Genomic DNA, 20,628 nt, shown 5'->3' on the forward strand with positions numbered 1-20,628 from the left:
GGCTTCCTATCACTTTTTAGAAAAGCGCGGAAGGCTCGATTTCTTCTCTCCCGCGCCTTGATTCGTTTGGAAAACATGAACGCCTCTCCGGTGGCCACATAATTAAACGGAGAAGCAGGAGCAGCAGATTCTCTCTAACTGTCTTTTTGACTGAAGACAGTTCAGCTTCAGTCGATTCTGAAACACCAGATCGGACGCTGCAGAGCCGTCAGTCCTCCTCTGAAGGAGTTTCCCGTCGAAAGTGTTGCATCTCTCGCTTGTTGAATTCAAACAAGTTCAAAATCATCCAGACGCGTCGAGATGCGTCGTGGACAGAAGTTGCAGAACGTCTGGCTAATTCAATCAACCTCCACGTGAAGCTACGTTGGCCATATTTCACTTGGGAAGGAGATCACTGGGCGGACATCGGGCTGCCGGCTACGGGACGCCCTCGCCTGCCTTGATGTATTCAGCGGAGGAGCGTCGGGCCCTTCGAGTGAAGATCTGCGTAAAGAAATAGGTCCTGACTGGTGGCTTAATCCCGCTCATGATGGCCGATAGGCAAACTTAATGCCCTGAGATATCAACCTCAAAGCCAAAGAGCAGAATGCTCCATTTGAGATATTCTGCACATTTTACTCGCGATTCAAACGCGGATGAAAAATGCTTTTGAAACGCAGCTCTTTTTTTTTTTAACTGCAGGTTTTGCACATGAAAGAAAAACACAGTTTGTGTGTTGATAAGGAAACAAATATTCTCCACGCATTCTGCGTTACAAGTAGCCGGCAGCAGACGTGTCTCCAGGTGTATTCTACAGCGCGGCATTGCCTCTCAGAGGAAGAGTCTCTATCCTCCTCCTCCTCCTCCTCATCTCAGGAAAACCTCTCAGCGCCTCGAGTGACTGACACATTCACTCCCAAAGTCCTCCCCCGTTCCTCCGCCGCCCTTATCGACACCTCGGATTAGCAGCCAATGTGGTATTGGAGAGCAGGAATAATTCCCCAGACGCCGTATCTTCCCTTACGAGGGGAGGAGTCCGGCTGACGGACCCCTGCAGTCGTTGACTGGCGGCTCCCAAGGTCACCGCCCCGTCAGACTGGGGGACTCGAGTTTAAAAAGCCAGTTGGCAGCAGCGCCTCACCCCCTCTCGGTCTGACCGCCGGGGCTATCGGCTCTAATCCGTCTAATCTGGGACCCCCCCCCCCCCCCCCCCCCACACCCACACACACTCCCCGCCTCACAGGACCGGCGCGGCTCCGGACACGTGAGATGGTTTTGAAATAATTCCGGTTTTTTTCTGTAAATCTGTTCCTCTCCTGAATCATTCAAATTCGTTCTCCTTCGCGCTGCCGTTCCGCCGCCATCACGCGGGGAGCGGAGGAGGAATTAAACAACTGATAACACAACCAATAACGCCAGAGGTCGTCGACGCCCCGGCCCTTTAATAACTTGCCGGGTTCCCGTAGCAGACCCACCGAAGCTGAGCCGACGATCCTCTTGATTAAACGTTTGACTTCTGTTGACATTTAACTGAAACCACAATCTTTCCCAGCGCTGTTGTTGCCTTAAACTAACCAGCGTTGTGCCGATCAAGAACCTTCCTTCTACTCCTGCAGAACAGAACATTTACTAAAGGTCACCGCGCAGCATAATCCCGGATTCACTCAAAAAACGTGCACGGACGAGTTCATCGGCGGAGAAACATCATCAACTACGCCCTGAAACCGCCCGTGGGACCCCCCCCCCACCCCCCCTCCTCGACGTTATTTGCTCTCTGAAAATGTAAGTGACAAAAGCAGGAGATTGGAGTTTGCACGTGTCGTGTCCGATGCCAGCGAAGTGACAGAAAGAAGCCGGCTTGAAGGCGTTCCAAGTGGCTGACAGGCCGCGCGCCAGATGCCACAGACGCGCCTGGAGGGGGTTCTTCCTCGGCGTGTCTTATTTCCCAACATATCCTGCATGGCGGAAAAAGGATGTGAAATATGCAATCTCACGACATTATGCCTGTTTACCTTCGTGCGATGAAGCGGTGGAGCTCTGGAAATAGATTCAGCCGGCTCACTGATCCGGCGCCTTGCCTTGAAGTATTAGAAACAGAAAAATATTCTACTTGTGATTCTTACACATCAGAACCACGATTATGACCTGTTAGCAGTGTAGAGGGAAGCTACGTCTCCCAGAAGGACCTTCAGCAGCTTAAAGAGAAGGTAGCGCCAAACACCAACGGGGTTTAATCGTTTTCACCCAACCGGCTATAAGCTAAGCTAACCAGGCGCGGCTCCAGGGTTCATGGAGAGGATTCAATCTTCTATTCCCACCGTCGACACCGTGAGGAGAGGATTCCCAAAAACGTCAAACTATTCCTCTCACACTGCCTTTATTTGATCTCGCGTAGGACTTTTCAATTGGCCAAATGTATAAAATTTGCAGTCTCCCTCATTGTATTAAAGGGGGAAGAGCAGAAGCAACATTTCACGCTTCATGCAAATGCCACATATTGAATTAATGTTCAGGCCAAAGTCTACGAATATGTAGCGAAATTGTAATTATTATTATAGTGAAAGATAAATGTATTCCAAAAGACACATTAGCCTGCGTGAAACCTCCCCAGTGGGTAATGTTTGTCCCATCACCATCAGTTGTAATGGACAGACAGCCGTGGAACCCGAAAAACAACATTAATTTAGCTCCTATACAAACTACAGGCGCCATTACGAGCCCATGTGCATGTCACTGTACAGTTAATACCCGTCGTTATATCTGCATTAATACAGCCGCACGGCGAATCCTTTCACTTCGAGGGGGATCATCCTTTAATAGGGTTTAAGCTAAGTATAAAAAGACTCGTTTTGAGCCATGTGATGCTGTGATGCTTTCCAATGAGATGCCATTAAAGTTTGATGTTTGTCACGTCGGAGTGAGGAGAGAATAAAGACAGCTGACAAAAATAACAGACAATGTAATCAGACATCTATCGGTTTTATTTACAACAAACAAGCAGAAGGGAAGGAAATCTTAGGTATGAAGTAAGTTAATTAGGTTGAGCATCATGCCAGTAAATTATGAAATGCATTCTTAAAATCAATTTTAATCGTTGAATAGTCACGAGGCCTTTGACTCTATTTGCTGGTATTGTTTCCTCTGGAGGAGCAGAGGTGACATCGCTAAATAAATCCCCTCAGGACCTCCACGCCGTTTGTCTTCCTGCACATCAAAGCTAATGGAATAATTCACTTGCCCTTGAGCCCATCGGCGCGCATCCACACAGAACTTCTTATAGGATCGCCAGCAAATTGAATGAACCTCCTTTCCATAAAAAGGTAATGGACTCCCTCCTTCAGCCCGCCAGATAACACGCACGACAGAGGGAGGCGAGATGAACCAATTTATTACCCGACTTTGAGGAAGGTGCTGGCGAAGGGGAAGGTCGCCCTCACATTGATCACCGATTCCCCCGTTAGGGAAATGATAATAATGTGTACCAACGTGCACCGTGGTCACCTGGACTCCATCGCCAGGCGTAGAAACACTGCGGAGGGGGGGGGGGGGGGCAGCAGGTTATCTGACAGCGTGGACAAAATGAGGGAAAAAAATTATCTGGAATTTAATTGGTTTAAAAAAAGACATTCGTTCTTTACAAAAAAAAATGGAAATATACCACATTTAAAATTGTCATCTGTTTCACGTTGTGCGAGAAAGGAAAATATTTCAAATGTACAATATATATCTGCAACATGCTTATAATGCAAACCCCGTCTCCCCAAGCTGAATCAATCAATCAATCAATCATTTAACGTAGAGGTCGGATCAGTAGTAAACATTTCCATCTGGCATCTACCTGCAAAGAAGTCACCTAAATTAAAATTGCAGGATACTATTAATCAATTGGCCCATCAAATTGTCTGAAAGTGTCCATCAAATTCTCCTTAATTGATCTCAGCTGATAATGACAGTATAATACAATCGCTTTACAGTCACGTGGGATGAAGACAAACAGCTTCACACATGAGAAAAGCTGCAAACATGCAAAAAACGTTTCTTGAGCAATCAATAGATGATTAGAATAATCGCAGATTAATTGTTTTTCCCAATTAATAAAGGGACTAATCCCATTTAAAGACAAACAAACATTTACTCTTTGATTATTTCATATGAAGTCCAGGTCAAGTCTATCATCGCTCATGGTCTTTAATGCCGCTGTTTAAATGATTAAATACAAAACGAAACCTTCGTTTTGCAGATTTGGGGTCTTAACTGCAGATTTTCATGCACATGGTGCGTGTGGCTTAAAAAAGGGCCTCCATGCCGCCTCTGATTACTGGATAATGTGGAGGCTGCTGCTCTCAGTGTTTCGGCCTCACAATCACATCCAGTCCTGCGGGCAGCCGCCAGCGCCCACGCTGATTGGCTCGCAGGGGAGAGGCGGGTGGGGGAGGAGGGTGGAGGACGGGGGAAGTCGGCGGGTGTCTTGATTGCTCTCGGTAGTCGTCACCCGCGTTCTGCGCGATGATTGTTTTAAGATGCCGGGTTGCATCGGGAAATCGCGAACCGACGGCTGCGCGCCACCGCCATGCCGAGTGGCCGCTACGGCGATGCTTGTCCTGTAAGGGCCTGTCAGCGACCCCCCCTTCTGCTCCCTCACCGCTCTCCTGTGGTGGAGACATCATTCACGTCGCAACATTTCTTTCTTTCAGCGAAAGCGTGACCTTCAGGGGGAGGAGGTCGGTCGGTTGGCGGGAGATTGCTCGCGGCGCCCTCCGCTTATTAGACACATTTATAGCATCGTAACTGGGGGCGCGGGTCTGCTGGGATCGGTCGCACGGGGATGTTTTACCTTCTGCCGTCTCGACGCCCCAAAGCCGCGTACGTCTGACGCTGTGCGGCTTAATCTCATGCTTTGGGGTTTTTCTGCTTTGGTTTTCTGTTGCGCCGAGTTCCACTTATCTCGCTCAGGCAAGGAGCTCAATTTTTAGGTGCAATTTAGAATTAATCAAATTCCATGAATCCAATCATCAAACTCACCGAGGGCCGTTTTCTGTCTGAGGCTTGATTCATCGCGCGGGACGAGTGTGGACGCGAAGGAGCGGTGTGGAAACGCATTGTTATCAGGGAGTCCAGATGTTCCCTGTGACATCATCTCAAGCCTCACGCCCTCCCTGACTGATCGCCACTGTGGGGGCTCATTAATCAGCAGGAAAAAGGGGTGGAGGGGATTTATCATCTTTATTCTGGTCCACTTTTCTTAGGCCGACAATGATTATCTAATGAGGGAACAGGTACTGCGGAGGTTCTCGGAAGCGGGCCTTCTTGAATAATTGACGTCTGCTTTTGCGTCGGAGACGAGGTCGGAGAAGAAAGGGATGGGAAGTGGCGAGTAGATCTTGGTCCTTTCAGGACGTCCCTTAGTCCCCCTGCGGGGGGCCGAGGTGTCGACGGCGCCCGTTCGGATTCGCTCCGTCTGTCTCGGGGCCCGGCTGCAAACCTGATATGTTTACCGACTCAGATCAGTGCGGGACACCGGCAGCTCGTTAAGGCAGCGGGGAGAGATGGAAATACCAAAGCGTACAGTTGGGTCCCAATCTGTTTTCCCCCTTCGCCGTGTGTACTTCCAGGCAGGTGTGTTTGGAGAAACCGTTGATTTAATGCCGCGAATTATTCCCATGGAGCAGCGACGGGGGAAACATGACGGTGGATAATTGGAGGCAGAAACGGGGAAAAGGCGTCTCAGAAGGTCTCCTCGCGTCCAAAGCAACGGCTGACGGTCCGTCAAAGGCGGTTCTTAATTATCTCCACGTGTCATGGAAACAGTTACTCACGCTGCAGTAAATATTACTTAATTAAGTTTCAGCCGCGTGACAGTTATGTTTTTGTTTCCGTCCTCCCAATTAACTAAACAAGATGTGCAACTCTTTCTTCACTCAGACCTAAAAATATGCACATGAAAGGTCCGGTCCTGAACCCATCGGCCATCTGCTGTTTCTGACCTCATCGGGAATAAACTGGAAACTCGCGTTGGTGCGTAGACTCGCATAGACTTTTCTTCTTCTTTGGTCAAACTCTGCAGAACCTCCCTCTGCAAACCATCCTTCCAGCGCGCCGGCTTTCTCCCGGTTCGTTGTTCGTCTCTGCTGCCGCGATCGGGCTAATTATCGCGATCATTGCCCGCTGCACTCCTCGCACATTAGCCACGTTAGCCATCTGCAGAAGGCTCCTCAGTAATCTCCTCCGCACAGGAAGAGGTGCAGCGAGGAAGTGTGCCCTCACAAGCTGCTAATTAAACCCCACTATGCCCGCTTCCCTCCCTCCGCCTCCTCACACAGAACCCTCTAATCACTTCTCCAACTCGATGTGGAGGCAAGTAATTTATGCCAACGTGAGGTTTGCGATGCGGGAAGAAGGAGGATCACCTCCAGTGTAGATCAATCTGGGCTGAGAGAACCAGGTGACGAGTTATTCTTCCCGATGGGCGACGGGAAACGACAGCGACGGCGAGGGCGGCAGCGTGTTCTCCTCGGCCTCCCCCTCCCGTGGGCCTCCGGCGGCTCCTGTGATGAACGGCGGCTCTCGTAAACGCCAGCGCCGGCGGCGTGATTGGATTCGATTTGAACTCTTCAGAGGGAAAGCGAATAGAAAGGAGCTGCTGACGGGATGCAGCCGGGTTCACACGAGGCAAATGAAAAGCTTCAGGCTCTGATTCAGGCGCCGAATCGAAGTAATTCGTTTTCCATGAGGGTTCATCCTCCAGTCGATGTTACAGTTTTTCATTTCCATAAACCTAGAGAGGAACATGCATCTTCTCTTCTTGGTATTTTTAATGTCGGACTCAGGGACAACGTTGGGGATAAAGTCGTAACTGATGCGGTTTTATTTATGTGACATTTCCTTTGTAGCGAATATGTAGTCGTCAAAAAGCGTGAATTTGTGTTTACTTGTATGTTCTTTTTTAAGTTAAGGCCTCATTTTTTGCACTAAATTGTAGGGAAGGATTGTAGGAAAGAAAAATCCAGGCTGTCTTTTTAAATTAAAAAAGGAATGTTTGACGCCAAAGTCGGCGTTGAGTCATTTTCAAGAAGCGGTTGTTGGTCGCCAAAACTTCCCTCTTCATTGTAAAGCTCTCACATGTGTCACATCTGACAACAGGTTTAATTGTGAATCGTCAAGTGACCTCAGATCTTTAAACCTGCTCTCTTACATGTGGAAAAAGTCCCATTTTTAATTGTGTTTATCTGTAATTATTTTCATTGCAAATGTTTTATTTCCTGATACAACGTTGCTCCATGACGTCTGTAAAATAATCAAGCAGCAGTTTCTGATAAGCCACTTAATTATGCTTCAGCACAGTTTCTTCTAAAAGTGACCGGCGGCCATGTTGGACCTGAGCGGTGAGGTCATAGGTCACAGCTTTTGACCAAATGATTGTTATATCTTCGAGGCAATTAGCAATCGTGACTGCGCCCCTGTGCGGTAAGCAAACCCTCCATGTGTTCGGACCGTGCTTTGCCCCCCCTCCCTCCGACCGCCGTTTTCCCGCTCGTGTTACCGTGGTTACCGTCCGGCCTGCCCAAGCACACATGAATTATTTCTACCGCGCTCAGCGCCCCCCCCCCCCCCTTGACCTCTCGCCTGGTGTTTTTGAGCTCTCGGGTAAACACTTCTCGGGGGGGGGGGGGGCGGAGGCGGCGTCCCCTGGGCCCATCGGCTCGTTTGCGCTGCGTGGAAGTGATTGCTGCCGAGCTGAGGCCGCCGTTAATTTGATTGATGCGCGGTTTGCGGTGGGTTTGGTTGTAATTACTCTTTGTGCTCACCGTGATAAGGAAATTAATCAAGCCATTATGTTGCTTCCATTTAATCATCGGGACACAATAATTGAATAAACCAACCTCACTTGTCGTAAAAGTCACTCGCGGCGTTCTCACCCGCTGGAAGGGTAAAGGCCTCGCTGCCGCTGATTGGCTGGCGGCGAGGCGAGGACGTTGAGTTCATTTAATATTCATAATACTATGTAGTTATTCTGATTGAAATAATCAAGGCCAGTTGTTCTCCGCGTGTAATCAAAAAGCCACATTATCATCAATGCACAGGATGCACAATCAAGTAATCCACGTTTTCAACAAATGACATTTAGTTCATCGACGGAGGTGTAAGAAGTATTCACATCAAATAAGAACCACAGAGGGAAAATAGAATATTATGGGCAAAATCCTGGCGTTTTTAAATCCTGCCTCATTTCAATCTTAGCAGCTTTCTGAGACGAAGGTCGTTTTGACTTGAAAAATAACGGGTCGAGTTGCTCCTTATTCATTTTTACCTTTTACCTTGAATTAAAGATACGCTTTAATTTCACTATTATTATCAATATAAATGATGCCCACAAAGCATTTAGACAAAACCTTCTACAGTTGAGTGTTATATACATTGTTTGATTTATAGATGCTTCCGCCTTCATCTGAACATTTGATTCTTCTGGAAATGTTTGCCCAGTAAAATCAAATTATTCACAAAAGACAAACTCTTTTCATTTTAACTAAAGGGACGTGAAGTTGAATAAACTGCAGCACCCTCGTATGAACTACACCACACACGTTCAAAGTGGATTCATGGAACTTTTCTCACATATTTGTGAAACATTGCATCATTTCACATCCTCTGGTCTTGAACCTCTCACTGGTGGTGAGACTGTTAATAACTTATAGACCACAGAAATTTGAAAAACGTGCTCTTTGTAAAATATATTACATAATAATGCAAAGTAAAAGCATGAAATAGAAATGAAGTAGCGGCATTTTAAAAATTGCTCTTTGGAGCGATGTGTGGAGCTCTTCAACACAGATTGTTGTAGAGTTTGATTTATTCTGAATTCTTTTATAGATACATGCTCCAAATTAAAATAGAGAACTCAAACCCCGTTCCAGACGTTACATCATCACAGCCTCCAAGCTTAATACTGAAGCTGATTGTTACATTTGGAACAAACTGGCGAGGAGAGAAAATTGCCTGCAGCCACCGATACCTCCTAACGGGGGCTGAACCGCCATTAAATCTCTGATGTTCACTTTTATCGTCCCGCCTTCCCATCATGCATTGTACGGAAGACGAGGCGGCCAATTTTGGGGCCAGTCTCAGCCGCCCGAAAACGATTTACATGCGTCCTGGCAATTTATCCCAGCAGGAGAAATGACGCTCACAAAAGAAAGAAACCCAGTTACATGAACAGACCTGTTCCCCTGAACGCAAACGGGATTCATTTCCACGGCAACATCGGTGCTCGTTACTCACATATCTCGGATTAAACTCACGCAGCAGCACGTTTACATTTAGGACGGTTTGGACGGCAGCTTGGGTCATAAAGTGGTCGCAGGTTCTGCTCACTCGCCTAATTGATCGGCGGCGCTTGATTGCGTGGTCGTGTGTGTGTCTTCAACCAGGGCTGTAGTGGAGGGTAAACGCACGTAAACGCCGTTTACGCACCTCTGGAATTTTGGAAATAGCGTTTACGCACCTCTAAGTGGCGTTTACGCACCTCAAAGTTCCCTGCGCCTTGTATTCTTCCGTTGGAATAATCCGAAATAAATTTGGTGTAATTTTAAAACAGCTTAGACTACGTTTCCTATTGTTGAACATATAAACGCCGTAGTCTGAATCATTTTCATCTGCGCTGTATTACGGTCTGTGAGCATCTAATCAGGGCCTTGCGGCTGCAGCAGCGACACCAATCAGGATCCAGGAGGTGTGTAAACACACGTTGTGGATCAGCCCAGTGGTCCCCAACCTTTTTTACCTCACGGACCGGTTTCAGCTCAGACAATATTTTGCGGACCGGTCGAGAAGGTGTTGTCATTGTAATTGACAGGCTGCTTAACTGGTTAACTCTTAAATTAAACATATTTTTTCAGGCAGTGAGAGGACAGGCAATGATGCAGAGAGCACATGGAGAGGAGAAACACCAGGTCCAATAGAGAGAGGAGAAGCACAGAGGAGCCATGAACCCCATAACGCGTGTTCTGGGGTTCATGGCTCCTCTGTGCAAGGAGGACCTGACGTGGAGGACAAGGAGGCCCTCTGGGCACTACTGTAAAAAGGAGACTCCGTATGTAGATAGTTCTTAATCTGCAATTGTGTTGTTGTGTTGTGTTGACACACTTTTCTTCACAGTTTTCATAGATTTAATGAACGACAAACTACTAACACATTTATTCATTGTCATTGATTGTGTATGACTTTTACTGATAACATAATGCAATATAGCCAGGACAGCCTTACAGAGTCGCGACGCTTTGTGTTGTGTTGCTTCGCATCGCGTCGAGGTCTGTGTGATCACAAAATTCAGCGTTTACCCACCTCTAATTTTACCACTACAGCACTGTCTGAAGCGTTTGATCGATGGCGCGTCCCTCAAAGGCACCTGCCGCACGTTGAAAGGTTTGAACAGATTTCGAGTGGCCCCAAGAGGCGGCTTCCAAGTGTGTCGCCCACTTTAAATTTAGATTTAAATTGCTCGCTTGCTTCCTTTTGGTGATGATGAAGTTATTTTTGAACTTGGACACTTGGTTTTAAATCAAAGAAAAGTGCCTTGGGACCGCCCTGTTTGGGTTTTAATTGTGGCGTTAGATCATCTCTCTCCCTTTTAATTATCTCCACTATCATCACTCGTATAACAACGATAATCGATTGTTCCTGGTGGCTCTGGCGGGGATAATGAAAAGTTTATTAGCCTCCTTGGACCTCGGGTGAAGCGGTGGAACTCTTAAATCATCCGTGGGAATGGTGAGTAGAAAAACAGGTTAAAGAAGCCCAGCTGTGCAGACTCCACGCTCACCGAGACAAACGTCTCCTGAGAGGATGAAGGTCGTGCGAAAGTCCTTCTTCGACCTCCGTCATCCGAGCTCCTTCAATGCTAATTTGCGCAATTTGGCAATTCTTCACTTTGAATAAAGAGGATGTTTGGCTTGTTAGACTGAGGGCCACTCCACCGCCAAGAGACATCGCACGCAAAGTGTCTTTCTAAGGGTCGTGCCGTTAACGTACAAAACTTGATTTAAATTTTCAAGACATCAGATTTCCTTCGGCTCCTCCCCCCCTCTTCTTCTTCTTCTTCTTCTTAAAGTGACGCATTGTCCATCGATTGCCTCATGTGGTTTTCCTGTTGTTGCTTTTTGGGGTTAGCTGCATTGATCCTTCCACCTATGAACCCTAACTTGTTTTCCACGGTTTGTTATTCACTTGCTCGGTTAGGCGCAAGTCTTCTCAGCAGGCATGTGGTGATGCCATGGCAACTCAAACAACACAAGGCCCACCATCCTTCTTTCAACCCTTAAACCCTCCGAAGGAGACATCGAATCTTTGGTTGAACCAGACGTTTCTTGGCACGGCACAGAGAGTCAGTCAGACGTAAACAGGTCGGCCCCTTGCTTGAGTCACGTTTTGAGGTTCTGTCATTCAGTAGCTTGATGTTTGTTTAGGGCTATTTTTACCTGTGCATCTGGGAACCTGGACAATACTTATTTGGGTCGGGGTCAATGTGTGTTGCAAGCGCCGCTGTAGTCAACAAAGGAGCTTTATGGCAAAATACGCACCTCTGAATCCGCCGACGTGCATGTGTCTGGCGAATTAGCAGCATACAAACACATTTTGTAGGAAGGTTTTTACAAAGCTAAAAGCCCCCCCCCCTCGCCGCCCTTTTGAACACGCGGCGTGTTTCTGTGCACCATCTGTCCGTGCTTGTCACCCCTCCGCGTGACAGCCGTGTGTGACGGTGCTGAAGGAGCGAGACTCTCCTTCTGCCAAACAACAGCGCGCTCTCTCCTCCGGCGACAGAAGCTCTCCATTCAAATCCATTCAGCCGCCGCGAGAGTCGGGCCGACGCGCCAACGAGGATCGCCCATGCTTGCGTGCGTGTGTGTCTGTCTGTGTGTGTGTGTGTGCATGCGTGTGTTTGTCGTTCGACAGATGAATCCAGGTGCTCGCAGCTTGGAAAAGTTTTTTCGGCAATAAGTCGCGTAGCCGGATGAAGCGGACGCGCATCCGCGATGGCAAATTCAATTTCATCAAGAACTCGTCGACCTCGGCTCAGAGCGACAGCCGGTTACAGTTAAAAGGAGAACTTAGAGCGCTCTCGTCTCCGCGGGGAGTGTTACGCATCAGGCCTCTAAATGCAAATACAAAGAGGTGGAGGAAGGCGGGATGCTTATTGTTGCTCTGCAGATGGGAGGTGTGACTACATTGCAGCGTGCGATCCGGGTACCAACCAGGCTAAAGCGGTACAGAGCTTTCTGGGCCTAACTCACATTTTTCTTGATGATGCATTGATGAAAAGCAGCAACACAAAGTCGAGATGTTTGATCATCGTTCCAGACTTCATCTCAGACGATCAAACCGGATCAATCCCAGTCCCCCCCCCCCCCTTTAAGACAATACGGGGTGGGTTAATGGGAGGTTAGTCTCCCTTTATCGCAACTAATCATCCTCCCGCCGGCTGTCTTCATCTCGCCGATCACCTTCCAGACCCTCGGCCGCGTCGGAACGCCGGTCTGCCGTTTTGCATTATTAGTTTCCTTCCAGGCGAAGTGCACGGAGGTGAAGGTGAGCCAGATAGAAAGCGACGGCTGCTGGCTGCTCGCCGCTGAAGGGGGCAAAGGGAGGGGGGGGAGGGGGGGGTTGTCGGCGGCCTAATCTCCGGGCTCCGATTATCTCCTCATTACAATCAGACTGGAGCCACTCGAAGAAGAGGAGAGTTCGTGATTACGCTCGAGTCTCCCACCACTAAAACGGAGGATGGCGAGCGCGGCTGTTTGCTCGTTTCTAATCATCCCGGTTATTCAGTCGTTTGTTGGGCGGCCAGATTTGAAGTTTTTGGGAGGTTACTGGTGTATCGGTGAACACCCGACTCATGGCAGCTTCACACCGGCGTCGGAGGCCAAAGATGATTTGGTGTGTCTGTTTATTTCTGCCCAATAAATAAAAAAACGCAATGAAATAATCAATGGTGAATACTGTATAACTTTTTGTCATCGCCATAGATCAAAATAACAGATTAAATGTACTCAGTTCAGATTCAAGGAGAACTTCCACTTTTCTTATGACCCCCCCTCCTCCCGTCTGCTCAGCACAAGATAGAAAACACTATTTGCCCAAATGTCAGCGCAACTGAAGCATGTAAATAACTACATTTCCATTGACACCTCGATTTGAATGGTAAATGGCTGACCTCCAATTCTCCCGGAGAAAAGGCTGATAAATGGAGGGGAATGAAACCGTTATCCAGCAGACCAGAGGCAGCGGGGGCAAACCGAGCACGCTAAATCCCCCTCGCTGTTGGGTAATGGAGGCGTCGACTAGAAAAATGTCTCACCGGAAAAAGGCACGAGAGCTGAACTTCTCTTTTCACTCCAACGCTTCCCTCACAGCTTAGAGACGACAACAACCTGCCAGCCGCTCAAGGCCCACGAGGGGAAAGCCGGGGGCGGCGTCCTGCACGCCGGCGGAGACGCGGGGGACCGGGACGGCTGCGTCAGAGGAAAAGGACGCAAGCGTGGCCACGGTCGCCGGCGGGCGCGCAGGTGAGTCCGTCCCCTTTCCGGCCGGCTCGTCGTTGTGTTGCCACGCGGCCCGAGGGTTGTTTGCGTTGGCGTGTGACGCTTTTTGTAGATCTCCGATGAGAAAGCGTTTCACCAAACGCTCCTTCAGGGCTCGAGTCCTTGTGGAGAAACCAGAGCTTATCTCCACATTTTGGTGAGGGGGGGGGGGGGCGGGGTAGGAGGGGGGGGGGGGGGTAAACAGTCTTATCGGGTTCGGCCCGGCGGGGGAAATGCAAACGCGTTGTGGGGAATTCCACACGGTGTCTTTCTCATTTCACCGGCACTTTAAATCAAAAGTCTCCTTCACCCACAGAGAATAGTGGCGTTTTTTTGGATTTTGAGGAGGGAGAAATCGATGGAGGCGGATTTTTGTGTCGTAAAATGAATCGTAAAACCTTCCAAAGGGGTTCGTTTGCAGTCAAACGCGACTGAGTGAGTTCACAAACTCTTCCAGAGAGAATCACTTCTCTGTGGAGGAACTTCTTCTCTTCGTTCTCTCGTGATTTAATGCACTTATTGTAAGTCGCTTTGGATAAAAGCGTCAGCTAATCTAACAACTTTTCATTGAAGGGAAATTGCTGAAGAGAAATGTTTTGGCATTAAATAAAGATTGTGCCAGTTATTGGCACACATGTATAAACCTCACCATAAACATCTAACTGAAGTCATTTTGTCATGTTAAGATGACATTTTAGGGATTATAAATATGAGGTGGGAGAAAGAACACAGTGACGATGTGCAGCAAAACGTTGTCGAGCTGCACAAGTCAGGAAATGGTGATGATGGTGAAAATACCTATTTCCACCATCAGGACAATAATTAAGACGTATATAATAATTAAGCGGCGGGAGTTGTTCTCTCGGAAAGTCTCCAAAACACGTTATCTGGGAGGATTCCCAGGAAAAGGCCTCCGCTGTCAACCAACAAGAAACCGAAGCGCCTTCGGTTTGCTGGACGCTGTTGAGACTTCCAATGGGGCCGTGTGGTGAGAAAAGACGAAAACAGAGCTTTTTTGGGAACAAACATCAAAGGTGGGTTTGGTGCAGAATGACAGACTGTTTTTGGGGTCTTTTTTTTACATGATGGTACCATGGACTCCATCAAGTAGCAGCAGGTATTAAATGAAACCCTACCGGCCTCTGCAGGGAGCGTTAAACGAAGGAGAGATTCTGCCTGGGGGAAAGGCATCAGATCCGGCGCCATGTGTTCGCCAACCTCCTCGCGCATCATAAGAGAAGACCGAGCTTTTATCTGCAGACGTTTCTTTGCATCTCGTCCTGCTCGTTCTCACCAAAGGGTGCGGATACGTCTGGAGGGCCCTGCAGGCCACATCTCTGTCTGTTTTACTGATGAAAGGGGCGGAGAAGCAAGAGCCTGTTTATAAAATATTCAACAACCACTTATTCACGATCAAATAGTGAGAAATGGCAGTAAAAATGTGTATTTTCATAGACAAACTTGCTCTTATCATGACTTATAGATCAGCCGATTTTCATTTCATCCTGAAGAATATTCCTTTCTTCTGAATTCCAGCAAAAGAATGCTCTATAATGTCGTAGCGTTAGAATCTGCCGCATAAGGTAGGAATTTATATATATTTCTACCTTTTATGTTGGTAAAATGTATATTTACAGAAACATTTAGTGTGTTTAAACAGTCCAATGCCACGCAGCACTTTCATTACACAAAGAATATTGTGCTTGTGTTAATTAATCTCCACTTGGTGGAAAGGTGTCTAATGAGGTGGAGTCCTTTTTAAAATGTCTTCTCCTCCGTTGAGGAGGACTTTTGTTCTTTGGGTCGTTATCTCGCTAATTGGTCGACGGCGGCCCAGTTTTCCCAGAGAAACCCGCGTTAATTATAAGACGACACCAGAAGCCACCGACAGCGGCTACTTTCTACACTTGGATTCAGAAAGCTGACGTTTCCTCTGAGAAAAAGAAGGGCCACTAGAAAAGAAACAGTCAAACATACCAGAACGTTGAATCTCATTAGGAGGCGTTTCTCCCGACTCAGCAGCCGCATAACGACACACATGAAGCAAAGTTGAATATAATTCGCGATTTGGTTCCTGATTGGTTTTGATTAATTCGAATAGATTTCGCTCCTCTTCTCTCATATGATAGAAAAGTAAAGTACATTCTCATCTCTTCCCATCACACTGCACCGTGCATGTGTTCCTTGTAAAGCGACGCTGATTGCTGCTGGAGGGGGAAAAAAGAGGCTGCACAGAGAACATCCCCACCCTCTGACTGCCGCTCTCTCGTCCTCCCCTTTGTCTCCGCCTCATCAAAAGAAACCCGTTTCTGCTGGCGAGAAATAGAAAAATGCAAAAGCTGTCCTGGCGCTCTCTGTCTGCAACGCCGGAATGGTGGAGGCGTTAATGAGCAACAAAGCGCTCTCATTACCAGGAGAGGGTGCTTGGCCTAATCAGCCTTAATGCGTTTCGGTCCCTGATGCTCCCAAAACTTCCCACCGCACCCGGCAGGGACATTCATCACAGCGGGGGAAGTGTTTGCATGAGTCAGCTTCGATTGTTAACTCGTGAAAGAAGGTCAAGGTGCATGCATACGTTCCCTCGTCAGTTCAGTGAAGCAAACACTGCATCAGTTCTCATTCAGCCCACAGCAGACAGCCTTCACAGAGCGAGGCTGATGTTTGACCTCATTATCAAAGGGAAGGAGGAGTCGCAGGCAGCGGCCTCTCGTGCTCTCTGCATCCCTCAACACGCTCGCTCGCTCCCACCTGTCTTTTTTTTTCCCCCTCTTAAGAAGTTCCGCTCGGCCCGCACTCCAAGGGCTCATTTAAACGAGGCCGCGGTGCTTCAGAGGCCCTCGTCTGCTTCCCCGCACGTCAGTCGTTATCGGAGAGAAGATGAAGTGGAGCCCCGGACGGCAATCTGGCGGCTCGGCGGATGGAGTGGGAGAAGTTTCTTCTCTTTTCTCACTGTGAATTTCCCACTTCAAGTGAAGGGAGAAGTATCTCAGGCTCTGCGGCTCGGCACCTTCTGCTTAGCAGTCAAACTAGCGGGAATTTCTTCTTCTTCTGCATCTGTCACGTGATGAAAAAGAGTTTTGGAAATAGGTATACAGCCGATGTGGGTCCTCAAAGTGGCACAAGTGGGTGAATCCACTTGGACCTGGACTGTTTTTGAGCATTTCCATTAAAAAAACGGCTTAAAAAAAAAATGATGCGTCTCGAACACTTAACTTACCTTGTTAGTGTAACTCGATTCACAAGAAGGCTCCAGTATGGCGAAATATTTTAAAAAGTTCTATTCTGTTCTGCTACGCAATCATGAAGGGAACTAACCGGCATTTCTAAGGTTCTTTGAGTAAAGGGAAAGCTCTCAGTGAGGACGCGGTACCGTGCAGGGAACAGAAAGGAACAAAAGAGCAGCGACGCCACGCTGCGCCTCGGGGTCAGCAGCCAATAGGAACGCAGATGGGAGAACCAAAGAGAAACCACACAGCGCTGCAGGGACGACCTATTTGACCCGTTACTTTAAAGGCCTCGATGACGGGATCGTCTCCTACGGGTCGTTTTGCTTGCGCTCGTTGGCAGAAGAAATCCGGATGCATGCTTACATGTCCAAAAAGCTAAAGATATTGGTATTCACAAGCAGTAACCCTTGTGTCCCCTCTGCTCCGTCTCCGCCCACAGCCCCTCCTTTGATGAGGAACTCTCCCCCCGGCCCAAAGGGAAGAAGAAGAAGAAGAAGAGGAAGTCTGAGCGGAAGAGGAAAAGGAAAAGGTCAGTAGCCTGAAAGCCAGATGAATCTTTGTCCTGCTTCCTGGGATGAACTCGCCCAGAGACAGAGCTCATGTTCATTTGTCCCCCCCCCCCCGGCTCCAGGTCTCCTTCCTACAGCTTGTCGCCACTGCGGAAGAAGAAGAAGAAGAAGAAGAGCTCCAAGAAAAGCAAGCGGCACAGGTAAAGCTCCCGGTTGCCACGGCGACGTGGGCGCAATGGCGCGAAGGTTCGCCCGCGAGGGGATTAAACCGCGTTCTCCGTTTCTGTTCCAGGTATACCTCCAAGAAGACCACGCACAGGTACGCGTGCGGCGCGGCGGCGCCCTTCAACAACGCCACGTGTCCCGGCGTGTGACATTTGTGAAGGTTAAAATATTAAAATGAAAAGAGCTCATCGTTCCTTTCTTTCATCCCAGCAGCTCTTCGAGTTTCAAACGCAAGAGGAAGGATGAGCGCAAGCACAAAAAAAGGTCAGTGGAATTAATGTACCGCCCAAATCCTACACGAGTTTTTGTTTGTTTTTTTGTCTTCCTCCACGCTGTAAGCCCGCCCACCCGTCCACAGAGGAGGCAAGAGGGGGGGGGGGGACAAAGGAACATGAAGGCTTTTATCGTTCTGGGCAAAAAAGAGAGGGGAGGAATGAAACAGAGGGTGAGGGAGGGGTGAGAGAAGCCAATTTCACGCTGCGAGCTGCCAACATTTTGTAATTGGACTTTGGACGAGCGGCCCGTTGTTTGTGAGCTCGGAGACACTTTCCAGCTCACCGTCCCCTCTCACGCCCGTCGGTTCCTCGGTTCCTTCATCCTTTCGCCTTCCCGTCACGTTCTCAAACAATATTCATATCAGAAGAAAATGAGGATCGAACATTTGGCCAAAACAACAAATTTACAAGGCCGCAGCTAAAGATCATGAACGTATTCTGCTGAATTTATCCACATGAGCAGTAACGATGACGATAGATGACGTGGTTGAAAGGAGCATTCTACTTTGTGACGTCTTGTAAGCATCTTCTTGTGTAATTGCTGAGAGATGTCAGAGAGACAACTGCTGCTCCCTGTCAATGGATCGACCGTAGTGCCCTCGGCCCCTTAACCACTCGTGTCCTCTCCCCTCGTCTCCTCCTCCAGTTCTCGGACTCACTCCCGGCGGAAGCGGCGCTATCGGAGGTCAGAGTCGGACGGTTCATCTTACCGATCTCCCTCAGAGGACAGGTAGGACCCCCCGCCCCCTCCCTCACGCCCCCCCCCCCCCCCCCCCCATCTGCCCTCATTTCACCCCCTGGGTTTATCTAATCAGCTGGAGGCTGCTGGTCACACCGCGGCGATGGGCGATAAGGCAGAGGTGACTTCCCCGTCTCACGCCCTTATCACGGCTTCACAGGAAGCGGCCCCGTGTTCGCTCCACGGATCGATGCGCTCCGTTAGAACGACGCTCTGCAGGAGGAGGGACGGGGGTTTTTTTTGTTATGGATTATACTGGGGACGGGGAGGACAGATTTAACTGGTCATAATTCATCCCCAGATGATCATCGACGTTGCATTTGGAGTGAGAATTGCATCATTAACAGCTCAATTAGTGAACTTTGAGCTACTTTTTGAGCTACTTTTTGCCTCAACTTGCTGCAGCTGAGAAAAAAAAAGCCTTTCCGTGTCACGAAACACTGAATCCACCATTTTTCCAACAGAAAGCATCTGCGCGGATCTGCAGTGCTCGACCACACGGACATGAAGCGGGGACCTGAAACCAAATCAGTGTGTAAAACGGCGCCAAAGTATCGCTCCATCCTCTCGACCGCCAGCGTAAGTACACTTTGGGACTCTTAGCGTTGTCGCGTGTTTTAAGCGGCTGTTCGACAGGTTGATGGCCGCTGGGTCGGGAACCTTTTTGGTTTGATATTTAGTGAAAGTTCAATTCCAAATCCTGTTTTTTTTCATTCAAAATACATTTTTTTAATTAAACTTTAAAACCCAATTAGCTGTCCCCTAAATATTTACAAAATCTGAAGACTATTCATGGTCTCTCTGCTCATTTTATGTCCTCTTTTATTTTGCACTAATTTTGTTGGTTCTTTTCCTTCCTCATTGCAATGAAGAGACAGGAAAAATACATTTTTCCTCTTAAAATGAAACAATGAATATTTTATTTTCATGCCATTTCTCTTTCTATTCTGTGCCAATATATTTTGTATAAATTTTTTTAACAAACTGGGGTCAAGATAAGGAAAACTAAACGCTTTGCAACAGTTGATTAAATGCAGATTTGCAGTTTACTGTAGTTTACATAATGTGTCCACACATGAGAGACTTAAATTTGACCGGATTGATCAGATAGTGAAAAATGTCAGTGGAAAAACAAATTTTAATTACGATAACTGCCCGGCTCCTGCTGTGTGAGTAGACTGGTTTAATTGAGGAATAACAGCAATCAAGGCTTCACTAATCGCTAATCCTAAAACTGGATTTTAAATAAGCTCTTCAAAACAAAACTCCTCAGTCACTTTGATATTTTAAAGCTTTTATTTTGAAGCAGCAAAATCAATTTTCATCTGCACGGTCATCGGACGTGTGACACGTTAGAACAGAGAGCCGCAGCTGAAATGAAACCAGCAGAAAAAGAACACCCGTAAACTGTAATTTGACGGCTCGTGGCTGTTTATTGTCGGTTGATTCTCCTTTTCTTTGTTTTTGGAAGTGACGTCCTCCCAAAGAGCCTCGTAAAAACAGCCACGTCCTTAAAGTCATTGTCTCGTGCTTATTGGAGCGTGCAATATATTTAATTTCTCTCCAGCAATCAATAAATTATGCTAATAGCACAGTTCTTAATCACACGCCACAGGTTTTTCATTTAAATTCAATGAGTTAATTCACACGTCGACTCCTGTCTGGCTTTCGATAACCCAAAGTGTTTCAGGAGGACCTTACAGTTACAACTACTCAGTGGTGTTTGCATTCATTTATTGGTTTTGCTTTGGTGATGCAGAATGATCTGTGCTTGATATTCCCCCCCCTCAAAAAAAAGCAATCCATAAAGGGAAAGGTAGGTATGACCGTAGAGAACAGAAACCTTCAAAAATATGAATAATTACCATGAATGTGGTTGAAGTTGTGTTTATTCGAGCGAGGAATCGCTGCATTTATTTTGTGTTGGAAGCAACGTGGCAACAACAGAGGAGCAAACCTGAAGGGAACCATTGTGAACGTTTACCTGAAGGCCTCGTCACAACACCGCTGACGGTGACAACTGAAGAATGTCCCTGATTTAAATAGTTTTCTCAGTCAGTGGAACCTTTTACTTCGGGGGTTCGACGCGAGTGGTAGTAGAAG

The 20,628-nt window shown here is 47.8% G+C and overlaps 1 protein-coding gene across 3 annotated transcripts in view; it reads left to right on the forward strand.

The window, feature by feature from the left end:
- The window catches only part of srrm4 (serine/arginine repetitive matrix 4), a 37,906-nt gene that overhangs the window by 12,108 nt on the left and 5,170 nt on the right, over positions 1-20,628 (forward strand). Inside the window, exons 2-8 of one of the 3 annotated variants that reach the window (XM_040195512.2) lie at positions 13,383-13,535; positions 17,217-17,306; positions 17,409-17,486; positions 17,579-17,605; positions 17,722-17,775; positions 18,433-18,516; positions 18,990-19,104. In XM_040195512.2, coding sequence (XP_040051446.2) covers positions 13,383-13,535; positions 17,217-17,306; positions 17,409-17,486; positions 17,579-17,605; positions 17,722-17,775; positions 18,433-18,516; positions 18,990-19,104 — 601 coding nt within the window. The remainder of the gene's footprint in view (positions 1-13,382; positions 13,536-17,216; positions 17,307-17,408; positions 17,487-17,578; positions 17,606-17,721; positions 17,776-18,432; positions 18,517-18,989; positions 19,105-20,628) is intronic. The other 2 variants (XM_040195513.2, XM_078086159.1) reach the window with 2 other exon arrangements.

This window comes from Gasterosteus aculeatus, chromosome 13 (assembly GCF_964276395.1).
Source record: "Gasterosteus aculeatus chromosome 13, fGasAcu3.hap1.1, whole genome shotgun sequence".
Taxonomy (NCBI): domain Eukaryota; kingdom Metazoa; phylum Chordata; class Actinopteri; order Perciformes; family Gasterosteidae; genus Gasterosteus; species Gasterosteus aculeatus.